We start from the raw sequence: 15,015 nt of genomic DNA, 5'->3' as shown, positions 1-15,015 counted from the left end.
GAATACATAACTATTGAGGGCTGCTTTTCCAGGGCCCACACTTATCATTTTGTGTTATTACACCACTTCAAACATGAGAAAAGGGTCTCCCTGCCCTACTATCTCTTCAGGTCCCTTTCTAGGTCTCTCAATAAACACAACAAGAATCCCTTGAATCTGATGCTCCATTGTGGGCTTTTGCTACTCATTTATGAGCACTGTAAAACCCTTGCCATGCTAGAAAACAAAAGGCTATCTGCTTCTCCAAGGAAAGGCAAGAGAAAGCTGGAGGAAGGGGAACCCAACAAGGAGGAGGCTACCTCTAGGAAAAAAAGCAAGAGTGCCACTGGGGTGAAAGCCCATGAAGAGAAGAATGACACAGAGGAAACTGAAAAAGAGGGTAGTGAAATGGAAACAGATGAGTTAGAGGGTGAGGACAACTATAAAGATGAGGATCTGGGTGCAGAGGATGAAGAAGGCGAGAACGAGTCTGACAATGATAGCCCAATTTATAGTGCTACTCCTAGCAACGACAACAACCAACCTATGGTGGACGTGGATGACAAGGATAATGAGGAAAAATATTTGAATTCTGAGAGGGAGAAGAACAAGGAACTTGAGAAGGATTTGGCAAAGGATAGTTTGAGTGAGGATAAGGAAAGCACTGGAGAAGGGTTATTCTTGGATAACCTAAAAAAACTCACTGAGGCTAGATTGGGTTATGACAAATGGACATATGAACTTTTGAAGAACCTGGAAAAAAATGGGAAACAAATGGATGAGAAAAGGAAGGAAGATGAGAGGGATTAGAAGCAATGGAAGAAGGACATGGAGGAGAAAGTTAAAAAAATGGCTGCTTAGATTGACTTGCTGGAAGAAAGGAAAGTGGTGATGAAAAACCTGCTAGGTATTATCCTGAATAGCCTATCTATTGTCACAAAAAATCTTGAGGATATTTCGAAGGTCCTCGATAACTCCAGCTCTCCCAAACCGGTGGTGGACCTCGACATGGATAAAGATGCAATCAAGATTAGAAGTGGTGAAGCTACACCGGGTGGAGCTGCAAAGAGGACCAGAGCGAGTGTTAAGAAAGTTGTTTCTATTTCTGCTAAGGATATCCCTAATCTTAGGGAAAATATCAAAGACCTGTATGGGATTAGCAATAAGCTGGCTAATGCCCTGAAAAATATTAATTAGTTCATTTTGTCAGGTTTGGCCGGTTTTTGCTGGTTTTTTGGGGCTTTAGCTAGTTTTCTCTAGTTATTTTGCTAGCTTTTCTTTGGTTTGTTCCTCCTGGTTTCTTAATGCTTTTATCTTGTAAGGTCCTTTTGTAAAGGGTTTCAGGGGCCCCTTCAAAACCTGCTTTTTCTTTAATAAAAAACAACACATAACACATAGATTTTTGACATGGAAAACCCAGTTAAGGGAAAAACCACGATGAGAACCTAACCACAATATGATAATACTCTGCAATGGTATATGAAATATTACAATGGAGAATGCACATGCATACATGCACATTGCCTAGAACTCACTGCTCAAAAATAACAATGCCAAAGCTGAGAACGCAATCTTAAGTGGCCTATGTGTCTTTTGTTGAAGTGTAGTGCATGACTTTGACAAACTTTGTATCAGATAGGCCACTTAAGATTGTGTTCTCAGCTTTGGCATTGTTCTCATATTCCATTTTAACATTAGGGACGGTAGGGAGAACTTAAGGAATAGTATTTAACCATTTTTCACTGACATCCAGATATCAAATCCTAAAGAGGATGAGTAAGTTTCCAATCTTCTACTCCACAAGGCATAGTTAGTGCCATCAAGCATAGGTGCTTTAAAGGAGGATTCATTCCTAGCCATTGTGTTCTTGAGACAGGATCTACCCAAGCTAGAGAAAGCTTTACTACAAGGGAACCTAGGGCTCTGATACCAATTGAAGGAACACAATAGGTAACTAAGAGGGGGGTTGAATCAGTGATATTCAAAAATTTTAAGCTAATGAGTGCAAATGCAAATAGATCGGGAATCATACCCACATGAGACACACCACATAACACAAGTATTTACGAGGAAAACCCAATGTGGGAAAAACCTTGGTGAGAATAGTTGTTGGAGTCTACTACTCCAATCCAACCTCACAATGAAAGTTGATTACAATGTCTAGGACACCAACCCAAGGAACACCAACCCCTACAGTTTGTGGGCACCAACCCAAAGGAGCACCTAACCCTGCTCTGAGCACCCACTTAGAGAAATACAATGAACAAGTATTCAAAAATAGTTTAAGAACCTGGTTACAAATGAGATTTTGTAACAGCCCACTGATTGTCTTCTGCTTTCAAACTTAATCCTTTGCACTCTGATATTTTCTCTCTGCACTTGTCTTCTTTTTGTCTCTGCAAACAACTCCCTATTTTCTGCTATGTTATATGCCTTATGTCCTTTGCAACTATTTATCTGACTTCTGCTCTGCTTCTTCACTCTGGTTCACCTCTGCAACTCTTTCTTCTCCTTAGTCCAACACAGCTCTGTAACTCTCTCTCTCCATTCCTAGGTCAACACTAATCTCATCATACACATATTCATTAGCTTGGTTAGTCGACATACCATATCTTTATACAACCTGCATTCACCTCCATAAGGTCGATTGATCGTAGATCACCACAAGCGGTTTGCATCATTGTCATGCAATGTGATCTGTTCAATTTCCTATGCTACACTAGATTCGTCCATTTAGTCAGTTTACATTTTCTCCAGCCGGCAATTTGATTTCCCAAATACTCAAAATTGTGCCAACCTGTATTTTCCAAAGACTTTAAATGTGGACCATTGATTTGCTAGATTCATCCAAAAGACTTGATCAAAATTGCCACATTGGCAATGAGCTGAACTGGCATATTTTGTAGTTTGGATAACACTTCATGTTATGTGTGTTGGTATTTTGATGATGTTTAGTTGTGATTGTCATTGATGGACACACACTTATTTTATGTATGAGTTATTCTCCACCAGTAATATGTGTTGTGTTGTTCACACCAGTACTATATGCCATTAAATATATAGTCTTTGTTTGTAGAAGACTATCGGTGTTTTGCAGAAGATACTTACCGATCAAAGCATGAACAAAGACCTCAAGCGGTACGAGGACCCCGAGCGATAGTTAATTTTTTATCAGAACACTATGTTCTAATTTACCAGTCTTTGCTTATCAGTAATAGGTATATTGTGTTAAACCGATATAATTGTAAAGTGTGATGAGTTATCATCCACCGACACTTTGGCAGTGTTTCTGTGTCGTGTTACCAAATGTGTCTAGATGCGCCGTACCTAGGAAATTGTAGTCTAATCTTATTGGACCGACATGAAATCAGATTCCTATATGAGGACATCATGTCTGGGGTTTTGAAGAGAGTTGACATGTGCGAGTGTTGGAGAGAAGATTAGGTCTGTGCGAAAAAGGTATCTCACTACAAAGATTGTGAGTACAAAGGTTAGAAGACTGAAGTAATGCTGCAATGCATTAACAGAGAACTATCAAGGATCTAATCAAGCATTTTGTGCTACTTTCTAGATCATTCACTTGTTGATTACTAATCTCTTCGACAAGTCTAAAACCCTTAACTGGGTAGGCCCAGCCAAGCCTATTGTAAATCCTCTAACAAGGTGGTTCACAGTTGTGGATTTGAAATCCTTTAACAGGGTAGTCTTTAACAAGACTTATCTCCTAACAGAGATCTAGATTCCTAACAGGATTTGTTCTGGTGAAGAACATTGTAAGGCCTTAACTAGTTTGGTTACTATTCTGTAGATAGTTGACTTGTGAGTTTTACTCACAGTGGTTTTTCCCATTTGGGTTTCCACGTCAAAATATCTTGTGTTATGGTGATTGTGCTACTATGGGTGAATGCTCTATTTTCTATTTGTCTTGTTTATGTTTTAACCAGTTTGTTGTTTAAACTAATGCACTGGTCTGCAGTAAAATTGTTTAAAAGTTTGGTTAAATTGTTAGGCATACTAATTCACCCCCCCTCTTAGTATTCATCAATTGGTATTAGAGCCAACCTTTCTATAAATCTAACCACTTGGAAGGAGATATGGGGGAATACAACATGAGGGAACTCACTCACCATCTTACTGAGTTTGAGAGAGCTTATGACAAACTCAAGATCAAGTATAAAGCCTCTTTAGCCAAGAGAAGAGAACTTGCTGAGCAATTGATGGAATTTACTGAAAACAACTCTTCCGATGAAGCAGACATAGAGGCCCTAGTCGGAGAAGTGGAGAAACTAAATGAATCCAAAACTAACCTAAGAAGGGAGTTGGAAGGAGTGACTATTAGGATGAGTTAGGAGCTAGAAAATAGAAGAAAAGCTGAAGATTTATTGAAGGACAAGGAGCGTGAAATCTCTAAGTTGAAACAAGAGATTGGTACCATCATCGCTCATCTGCAAGAGGGTAATGAAAAGAAAGAAGAAATGCAACCAGACCTAAATGCTGCTATCTCTCAGAATGAAACCTTGATGAAAACCAATGATGCTCTTTCCAAGGAACTTGCTGAGTCAAAGGAGTATGCAAAGTTCAACCAGAGTGCTGCTAAATTAGAACAAAAGCAGGAATCAGTGAAGCCATCAAAGGATACCACTGGACTTGGTTTCTCTGCAGATGAGGAAGGTGAAACCTCTGGAGCCAAGAGTGATGCACCAAAGAAGCAATCAACACCTAAGAACAACAACAAGAGAAAGGCTAAGCCAAAGTTCAAACCTGTATGCTTCAACTATCATAAGGAAGGACATACTGCCAATGTATGTAGGAGCAAGGCTTACAATAATTTTCCTTACATACAAAACAATGTGGCTAGAACTGGTAGATTTAATGGTCACTATTATGCATGCAACAAGTTTGGGCATAGAGATTTTGAGTGCAAGTCGGTTATGAACAACTCTGGAAGTTATGCACCAAGATCTAAAGGAGTTGCCCTGGAACCTCCTATGAACCGGAACCCAAACCGATACAGAACCTATGACCACTGGTCAAATGGTTATGGAGCGGCAAACAATTGGAGAGCAACTTGTTTGATTTGTTGTGGTAGCGGTCACACTGCTACAACATGCAGAAGGAAGAATGGAAATGTGAACACCGGACCATGGAGAACACCTGGTATGGTATGCTATCATTGCAACAAACCGAGACACATTGCTAGAGCATGTAGACTGAGAAAGAATCCATCGGGTGACATACCGATCGACCCAGAAGGGAAGATTGATATTGAAACCGTTTAGGCAGATATGGATAAAACTTGGAAAAGAAATCTGAAGAGAAGCCACAAGATGTACCAGTTTCTGCACCTAGTGTGGAGATCCCTGAATCGGCAAACTGAGCTTTGAAAAGCTTAGGGGAACATATCGGTAATAATGTTTCGAACCCCCAGAGTATATTGGTTAAGTGTCTTTATTGGTATTGGTTACCTGTCGACCGACAGAAGAAACAAAGTGGTAAAAGGTAAAGTTAGGGTTTGTGCCCTAACGGTGATGCATTTATTATGGTAGGTAGGAGCTTATTTAAAAGTGACTTTCATCCTCATTTTTACTTATTTTCAAAGAAGAATTTTTCTATCTTGAGCAGAGCAACAAGAGTGATTTATCTTGCATTCGAAAGAATTCAAAAAGAAATCTTGCACAAGATTTTGCAGCCATTTCAAGCTATCAGTGTGGAAATCAGATCGATAAAGTAAGTTTCTGAAGAAGTGTGTTGTGCTCGACATCGGCAAACCCTAAGTTCGAAGTGTGAAGGTATTTCTCGTTGAAACATTCTTTTCATTTGGAATCTTCTAGATATGGCTTCTGCATCTAAAATTCCTTCTAGTTCTACTGAACCTGAGGAATCGTCTGAGTTTCTTAGAAAGAAGATGAAATATAATGCCCTCTCAAATTCCCGCCGAAGTCATTGTCGAAGGGGATGTCTCAAGATATATTGATTGCAAACTAGAAGACCTAGGGTCTCTAGTGATTCACTCCCAGCTGAGTCTGTTCTGTGGAGATGATAAGAAGATTAAACCCGAGTACAACATAATCAAGAAGAAGAAACTACACAATGCAGTATATTTTCTCGAGGAATTTACAAAAGAACACATTAGGATAAGATGTACCTTGAGCGAACCCATGATATTACACCAGAAGCAATTCATGTCATGATCGGTTTCTGCAATGTTGGGGAAGTCCTTGTTCTTTGAAAGATCACCAAAACCAAAGTGACAGAGCTCATCGGTTCTGTGAGTGACCAACGGGCAATGACTGTAAACACCATAAAAGATGACTTGGTGAAATATATGTGCATTGTAATCGAGTATAGAGTATTCTATGCTAGTAGAATGAATTCTATTCCTACAAGTGCAGTGCATGCGGCTTATAGGATGATCAAGGAGAATGCAGAATGTGACTTATGTACCTGCATGCAAAAACAACTCATGGAGAACCTGAAGTCGATCAAAGTAGACAAAACCCTGAGGTTTAGGTTCAGACAACTGCTTGTCAGTTTATTTTTCTATTTTCAAGGATATTTTCCTGGAGTTGGTGATGTTCAATGGTTAAGTGACCTACCGGTTTCTAGACAAATAAAGGAGAGTCTGTAATTAGTGGGAACTGCATATCCAGAGACTCTGAACAAATATTTTGATGAGTTCAGACTAAAGATGAACCAGAGAATGAGAATATCTGGTGATATAGTTAAAAAATATGAAGATGACATCTGTTTGACAATCAAAACAAATAATTGCATAATGCAAGTGGTTGAGCCCAAAGAAGATGAAGTTGAACCTATGGGCTATGAAGTGTTAAATGATATACTGACAGGGTATGCTTCTACTCTACTTTCTTCACCATTGGATCCCAAGATGAAGAGAACCGATACTTACTCCGAGAGGATCAAACCTATTGAGATACCAAAGCAGAAAAAGAGTAAAGCAGTGCCATCGACATCGACACCAGTTACATCTGCTGCCAGTCCGAAAGTGACCAAGAGGTCACCAGCCAATAAGAAACCAGAGGCTATTCCACCAAAGGTATTTGAAAGGAAGAGGAAAACCAAGAATAACTCACCGGTTTTAGAAGGCACTGAACCAGAGGTAGAAATGAAGAAGACAAGGCAATCAAGCAAGAAGACGAAGTCAACCGGTAATGTACCAGCAACCTCTGCACTGGTAAATATAGCTATTTCCTCTTACAAGCCTATGACACATTGTCAAAGGACCATAAAGAATATTAGAAGGAAAGTTCCTGATGATTTAAAAGAATATTTTGATGATTTCAATGATAGTGAAAAGGAGGATGTTGAACAAGAACTTATTAAATATTAATGTAATAATGATCGGTCACCTACTGATATTAAATCAGTTACTTCTAAATCTTTGTATGATTCTTTGGACAATAAATGGCGCATTGCCATTGAAAAGGAACAAGAAATCAAGGAGAAAATTTTTGCTCAATATTTTCCAGGTGCCTCAAATTCAGATTTGTTTGAGATTATTGATAAGTACAAAGGCATCTTCTTCATGTGAAGGAGAAGACTTCAACTACTCGGAGGAAAAACTTCTGAAGTGGAAAAAGACACCCATTTGTAGGTTAAGGCAGTTATCAAAATGCAAAAATTATTTGAAGCTAATCGACAGACTGAGCAAGAGCCTGACATGTCCACAACCAAACCGGATGAAATCTTCGACAGTCTGGGTGAAAGAATAGCAGAAAAAAATGACCCCATTGATGTTGATGCACTAGATGTTGAGGATACCACTCCAGATAAGGAGAAAGCTGAAAAGGAGAGAGTGGAGAAAGAAAAAGATGAGAAAGTGGCAAAAGAGAAACTAGAAAGACAAAAAGAAGAGAAAGAGAAACAAGTAAAAGAGAAAGAGGAGAAAGAAAAACAAGAGAAAGAGAAAGCGGAGAAAGAAAGACAAGAGAAAGAGGAGAAGAAGAAGGAAGAGGAGAAGAAGAAGAAGGAGGAAGTAGAGAAGAAAAAGGAAGAGGAGAAAAAGAGGGAAGAAGAGTGGAAGAAAGAAGAAGAGAAGAGGAGAGGAGAGTAGAAGAGGAGAAAGAGAAGGCCGCCAAGGTAGCCCAGGAAAAAGAAGAAGAGGAGAAGAAAAGACAAGAGGAGATCAAGGAAAAGGAAGGAGAGACTCCTAAAGCAACTGGAGATCAAGCCAAGCAGGTTGATCCCACCGGTCCCACCGATTTGACTCTTGCCTCTCTGACTCAATCGGTTGATGAAAGTGAGCTACTGAGGAGCATTCAACTAGTGCAGGTCAGATTGGAAGAACTGAGGAAAAAGAAAGAACAAGATGTCATTAATTTTTCTATTGACACTCTTTCCAGTCTAATCCCCGGTACTAACCTTCCCAGTACCGATTCCTCGCTAGCTAAGCTAAAACTTCTTTGCACAATAGTAGATGATCAAGTGCAATCCTTAGAAGATGCTGCCCAGATTTCTGCAGAGAAGAAGCATGAAAAAGATCTGAAAGTTTCATTAGTAAAGAAAATGGATGCACACAGAGCAAAACTGCTTAAGCAAAAGGATGATATAAGTTCAGCTATGGGTGAAGGTAACCTACTCTTGAGCAAAATCTGCCAACCTCACCTATTTTGTGAAGATGCTTTGAAATAGAAGAGTCAACTCCAATCAGAGTTACATAAGTATATCGACAACTTCAAATTGCCATATGATCTATTCACAGTGTATGGACAGGTTGTTCATACTCACCAGCATCAGATTGCAAAGCTTGACTCAGAGATCTAAAATCGGACTTGAGGTCTGCAGGAGTTCCAATTGCTTCTATTACCCAAATTGCAGGTTTTTCAAAAGTGCTTACTGAACTTGGAAGCTATTACTGTATCACAGGAGATGAGCACTATCGATGCAATGGAAGAATTATCCTTTCAGATGAAGACCAAGAGTGAAATTGTTGCTTCACTTCTTGATTCATGGTCTTCAGACATGAAGAATTTTATGCAAAACTTTAAATCTCTTTTTGAGAAGTTTTACTCTTTATTGTCATGAACATATACATTGTTTTTATATTATGCAAAAAGGGAATATTTTGCATTACTTTGTCATTGTTGGCAAAGGGGGAGTAGTATTGAAAATCTCATGCACATACTTGTAATTTTCTGCAAAGGGAGTAGTGTATATGCTTAGGGGGAGTAATGTTGATTATGGCATCTATTTTTGTTTTTGTAAGCACTTCGATGCCAAAATTTTCTTAAGTGTTGCCATCAATGCCAAAGGGGGAGATTGTTGGTATTTTGATGATGTTTAGTTGTGATTGGCATTGATGGACACACACTTATTTTATGTATGAGTTATTCTCCGCTGGTAATATGTGTTGTGTTGTTCACACCGGTACTATATGTCATTAAATATATAATCTTTGTTTGTAGAAGACTATCGGTGTTTTGCAGAAGATGCTTAACAGTCAAAGCATGACTGAAGACCTCAAGCGGTACGAACACCCCTAGCGGCAGTTAATTTTTGATCGGAACACTATGTTCCAGTTTACCAATCTTTGCTTATTGGTAATCGATATACTGTGTTAAACCAGTATAATTGTAAAGTGTGATGAGTTATCATCCACTAACACTTTGGCGGTGTTTCTGTGTCGTGTTACCAAATGTGTCTAGATGCATTGTACCTAGGAAATTGTAGTCTAATCTTATTAGACCGACATGAAATCAGATTCCTATATGAGGACATCATGTCTGGGGTTTTGAAGAGAGTTGACATGTGCGAGTGTTGGAGAGAAGATTAGGTATGTGCGAAAAAGGTATCTCACTACAAAGATTGTGAGTGCAAAGGTTAGAAGACTGAAGTAATGCTGCAATGCATTAATAGAGAACTATCAAGGATCTAATCAAGCATTCTATGCTACTTTCTAGATCATTCACTTGTTGATTACTAATCTCTTCGACAAGTCTAAAACCCTTAACTGGGTAGGCCCAACCAAGCCTATTGTAAATCCTCTAACAAGGTGGTTCACAGTTGTGGATCTGAAATCCTTTAACAAGGAAGTCTTTAACAAGACTAATCTCCTAACAGAGATCTAGATTCCTAATAGGATCTATTCTGGTGAAGAACATTGTAAGGCCTTAACTGGTCTGACCTTAACCGGTATGGTTACTATTATGTAGATAGTTGACTTGTGAGTTTTACTCACAGTGGTTTTTCCCATTTGGGTTTCCACGTCAAAATATCTTGTGTTATGGTGATTGTGCTACTGTGGGTGAATGCTCTATTTTCTATTTGGCTTGTTTATGTTTTAATTGGTCTGTTGTTTAAACTACTACACCGGTCTGCAGTAAAATTGTTTAAAAGTTTGGTTAAATTGTTTGGCATACTAATTCACCCCCCCCCCTCTTAGTATTCATCAATGTGCCTAAAAAAATTTCTTCCTACGAGTTGGCAGAATAATGAGTCATCTATTGTTTTCACTATCATCTGGTCAACATCAGTCAACTGCCTTGTGAACCTTTGTCTTCATTTGCATGCATTGGATTCATCAAAATCTTCTCAATCGACCTCCAAACAACCTGGTCAAACTTGGTCAACCACCACCTGGACCTCTGTGTCTATTGGGTTGCTGACATGGCATCAAAACATCCGTCCATATCATCCAGTCAAACTCCATCAACAATCTGCATGGGCACTTCATCTATTGAGTTGCATAAAACTCTGCAATGCGACTAACATGAGTGTTGACAACCCTCCTCATGGGCCCCAGCATGAACACATGCTCCTCCACACTGGCGTGGCAGCTCATCTACTCTGGGCTCGTTGAACCAGAGAGCACCACCTTGTCGAGTGTCGAGGAGACATGCTGGCACAACACACACATCTCGGCCCCAACTCGGGGCTCGACAAAAGGAAGAAAGCCTTCTTGTCGAGTACCAAGTGACTAAAAAATGGCCCCACAACACAACCACTCAGATGTCGCCATGTGTACAGTCTGACAAAGTAGGCCTGAATGGGTCCCACACCAAATCTATCCATCCTGCAGTTGCCTTCACTTGTTTTTGCCACTCGCGACCGCTCGGGGCTCAACCAACTACATAAGACTTCCCTGTCATGTGTTGAGGATCTTCTATGTTATCACCACATCAGCCACTCGGGACCACTCAAGGCTTGGCCAACCGTAGAAGTCTTCTTTGTCGAGTGTCGAGGATCTGTCATGTCATCTTGCTTCAACTTCACTTGCCACAGAATAGCAAGGGCCACTTCTATTATCTTCAGTATCCTTATCCTGCACAAACATTACTTCTTCCTTTTCAACATCGCGGGGTTGCCGGTGATGTCATTTACTTCGCCTTTGTGTTACCCCGTAGGGTCACATTTCTTCGACCATTCCTTTTGTGGGATAGCAGGTCAGCATAACCTACTAAGTTACTGACATCCTCTGTCGCAAAGTCGATACGACTAAACCGTCATGTTATTGACATCTTTGGTCAAATAACCATCATGTTATGCATACTACATGCAATATTTATGTAACTAATACGACATGTTATAAACAACTGTGACTGATACTCCCTGTAACTGCATGCAACTAACATGGTGTGCTATACACAACTACAACTATACTTTTTTTTGAATCAAACTAGATTGCACAAATGTATTTCTAACTCAATTGCATGTGTCTTCCTTGTCCATTTTTCACATCCCAATGACTTCCCTTGTGTGACTAACACGGTGTGTTATATGATGTTGTAGCAACATTTACTTGATCTTTATGCCATCACCAAGTCTCTGCATCTCTGTCCAATCAAAACCTCTATCCAGTCAGATCCTCATTTAGGGACACATACTCATCATTTGCTACATCTTCTCAATTGTTGACATCAATGACAACTTAATGTCAACAAAGTGTCGATTGAGATTACAAAATGACACTAGACTAAGAATGCATAAAACTAAGTTTTTAGAGACACATCTTTATTATGATCATCTTTCTTCAGAAAATCTTCATATTGTTGTCGGGTAGCTACTATATTTCAGAATAATTTGATGTTCGCAATGTTTGATGCCACTAAGGATGGTGGGAAGTCTGGATGGGGATCTTGCTTTTTTGAACTTCATCTTTTTTTGACTCGAAGAAGGCAAAGTCATTTGGTAGAAACTAGGACTGCAATATATTTGAGAAGAACCTCCCGAGTTAGCCAAAACATCCTTGTTCAAAGGTCCTCCAAGAATAAAAAATCCTCTTTATACTTAGAAAACATTCTAAGTAAAAATTGTATCTCTTATGTTTTTCATACTTAGAAAAATTTCTAAGTGTAGGTGTCAATTGAGCCTACTCAATCGGGTCCGTAGGCTCGATTTGCACCTAGGATAATGCTTATGTGAGATGCAAATCAGGTCTACAAACATGATTTACACCTTGAGAGGGTAAATCAAAATTTGGTGTAAGTCGGGTTTATAAACCCAACATACACCAAAGGGAAGAACAACTCATGTAAGTTGGGTTCATAGGCCCAACTTACACCACAAATGATATACCAATGTGGCAATGTAGGTCGAGTCTATGAACCCGACTTACATCGTGGCAAGTCATGGTGGTTGTGTTGTTTGAGTTCGTAGATCCAAACTACACCAAGTTAGGTGCATTTTGGGTCTATGGGCCCGATTTGCATAGTTAGGTGTAGTTCAGGTCCACAAGCTTGATTTGCACCAAAATTAACCACACAAGTGCATAATCGGGTCTAAGACCTGATTTGACACCAAAATCAATAAAGATAAAACTAACTCCTAAAAGGTATTTTGTTCAATCTTTCAAATTGACAACTTGAGACTTCAAATTGAGATGATTTTTTGAGGGCCAAGTCACGAACAAAGACAACAAAATTTTACCTCGATCAACGTGCTTAGAACACATGAGCTACAAATTGGACAAAATTTGTAGGAGTTATCTCACAATTTTGAGCAAGCCAAAAGCCAAAATTGAGGATAACGCTACATAGGGAATAATTTAGCTTTATTTACAGAATTTAGAGCATCCATGATTGTTGAATTTGAAATGACAGATTTGGGACAAATGCATTACTTTCTTGGTATAGAAGTATGGCAAGGCAAAGATGAAATATTCATGTCTCAAAAAAAATATGCTTCAGACATCCTACAAAAATTTCAAATGAAGAGTTGCAAACCGGTTGCAACATCTATTGAAGTTGGACTTAAATTATCTAACTTAGATGTGTCAGATCTAGTGGACCCCACTCTATACAAACAACTAATTGGAAGTTTGAACTACTTAACTACTACTCGTCCAGATATCACATATATAGTGAGCTTGGTATCTAGGTTCATGTCAGAGCCTAAGAAAACACATTGGAGTACAACTAAAAGGATTCTCATATATGTTAGAGGGATATTGAGTTATGGTCTCAAATTTCAGCATTCAGAGGATAGTAAGTTGGTTGAATATATAGATTCAAATTGGGCAGGTTCAATAGATGATGGAAAGTCTACTTTTGGTTACACTTTTAGTCTTGGTTCCACAGTATTGTCTTGGAAGTCCAAGAAACAACCAATTGTATCACTTTCTATAGTAGAGGCATAATACTAAGCGGCAACATCAACTTGTCAAACTGTGTGGTTAAGAAGACTACTAGAAGAGTTACACCAAATACAAAATGAACATACATTGTTTATTGTGACAACAAGAGTACTATACAAATGACAAAGAATCCAGTATTTCATAGTAAAACCAGACATATTGAAATACAACACCACTATATCAGAGAATTGGCTCAACATGGCTTGATAGAGATTGTGTACTGTAGTACAAAAGATCAAATAACATATATCTTCACAAAGCCTTTAGCTCGTGAAAGGTTCCAAAAGCTCGAAGGTCTACTTCATGTTCTTCTCAATGGTCATTATGAGGGAGAATAATAACAATAAATGCACTCAATACATATTTGACAAACTATTGTAATGCATATTGAACTTATTAATTATATAGTTTGTAATGCATATTGAACTTATTAATTATATAGTTTGTAATGCATATTGAACTTATTAATTATATAGTTTCCTTTCTTGACTTTCTTGTGTGTATTTATCAATTCAGTTGTATTATTGGCGAATATGGTTGTGTGCCATAATGTCACCTGTGATTATCTATATAATAGATGTCGTGCCTCTCATTTCATTAAGGCAATTTGGGCTTTTGCATATTTTCTTGTTTGTGATGGGCAGATCAACACTATTTTGCCTTCAAGAACTACACATGAATTTGACCCTTTATTTTTGGTAAAAAGGATTAGATTGGCCTGAATGGTAAGACATGCGATGAAGTCCAGTTTACCGAGCAGAACAAAGGAAAGGATCCTTCCTCCAACCGATACACACCACCATTACCAGACTGAAATTTTAATCCATGGAAAGAGTCAATATATGCTGGCTTGAAATGGCTCCCATGACCACTAAATTTGCCTCTTTCTGCTCCTAGCATAGAAATCTCAGAATTGGTGCTAAAAGTAACTCGCCCGATACCTAGAACGCCCCTTACATCCTCATAAAATGGAAGGCTTTGGGTAATAACCTGTTCAAAAGCTCTCATTTCGGAAGAGACAGGGATTATGTCGGTGAAGGGTGGAGTCAAGCTTTTCAGCTGCCAATTGCGTTTTACTTGAAAGTTCCTAAACCTTTTCTTTTCTGACGAAATTCCACTATCGTTTATGCTTTGATGGACGCCCAAACTCCTGCGCGATCGATTTATGCAGAGATGGGGGTCCATAATGTTCCAGGGCGTTTACCTGCCCCATACTCGCTTGTCCCTCCTCTCGTCCTTTCTATTTTTATTTTGTTTATTTAGTTTACCGCTCCCAACGAGGGATGTGACAATCGTCTCTTCTAAATATTGGACCACATGACCTCCTTTGCAACAAAAATTCCATCTTTTTGCATCATATTGACCATTGATTCTTTATTTATAGGAATTTATCACTGATGTTATGCTGCAGAAGTAAAGAGTTCAGCCTCCTATGCCAATGCATG

At 38.9% G+C, this 15,015-nt stretch overlaps 1 protein-coding gene across 1 annotated transcript; it reads left to right on the top strand.

Annotated features, from left to right (window-relative positions):
- The first annotated feature begins 213 nt into the window (after positions 1–213).
- Positions 214–8,924, top strand: LOC131069814 (uncharacterized). Its single transcript, XM_058005376.1, has 3 exons — positions 214–528; positions 8,272–8,563; positions 8,818–8,924. Exons 1-3 carry the CDS (start codon positions 214–216, stop codon positions 8,922–8,924), a joined length of 714 nt encoding a protein of 237 aa, XP_057861359.1.
- Positions 8,925–15,015: the final 6,091 nt, after the last annotated feature.

Source organism: Cryptomeria japonica, chromosome 6, assembly GCF_030272615.1.
Source record: "Cryptomeria japonica chromosome 6, Sugi_1.0, whole genome shotgun sequence".
NCBI classification, from domain to species: Eukaryota; Viridiplantae; Streptophyta; class Pinopsida; order Cupressales; family Cupressaceae; genus Cryptomeria; species Cryptomeria japonica.
The sequence above is the reverse complement of the archived record's forward strand: the minus strand, read 5'-3'. Positions and strand labels throughout refer to the sequence as shown.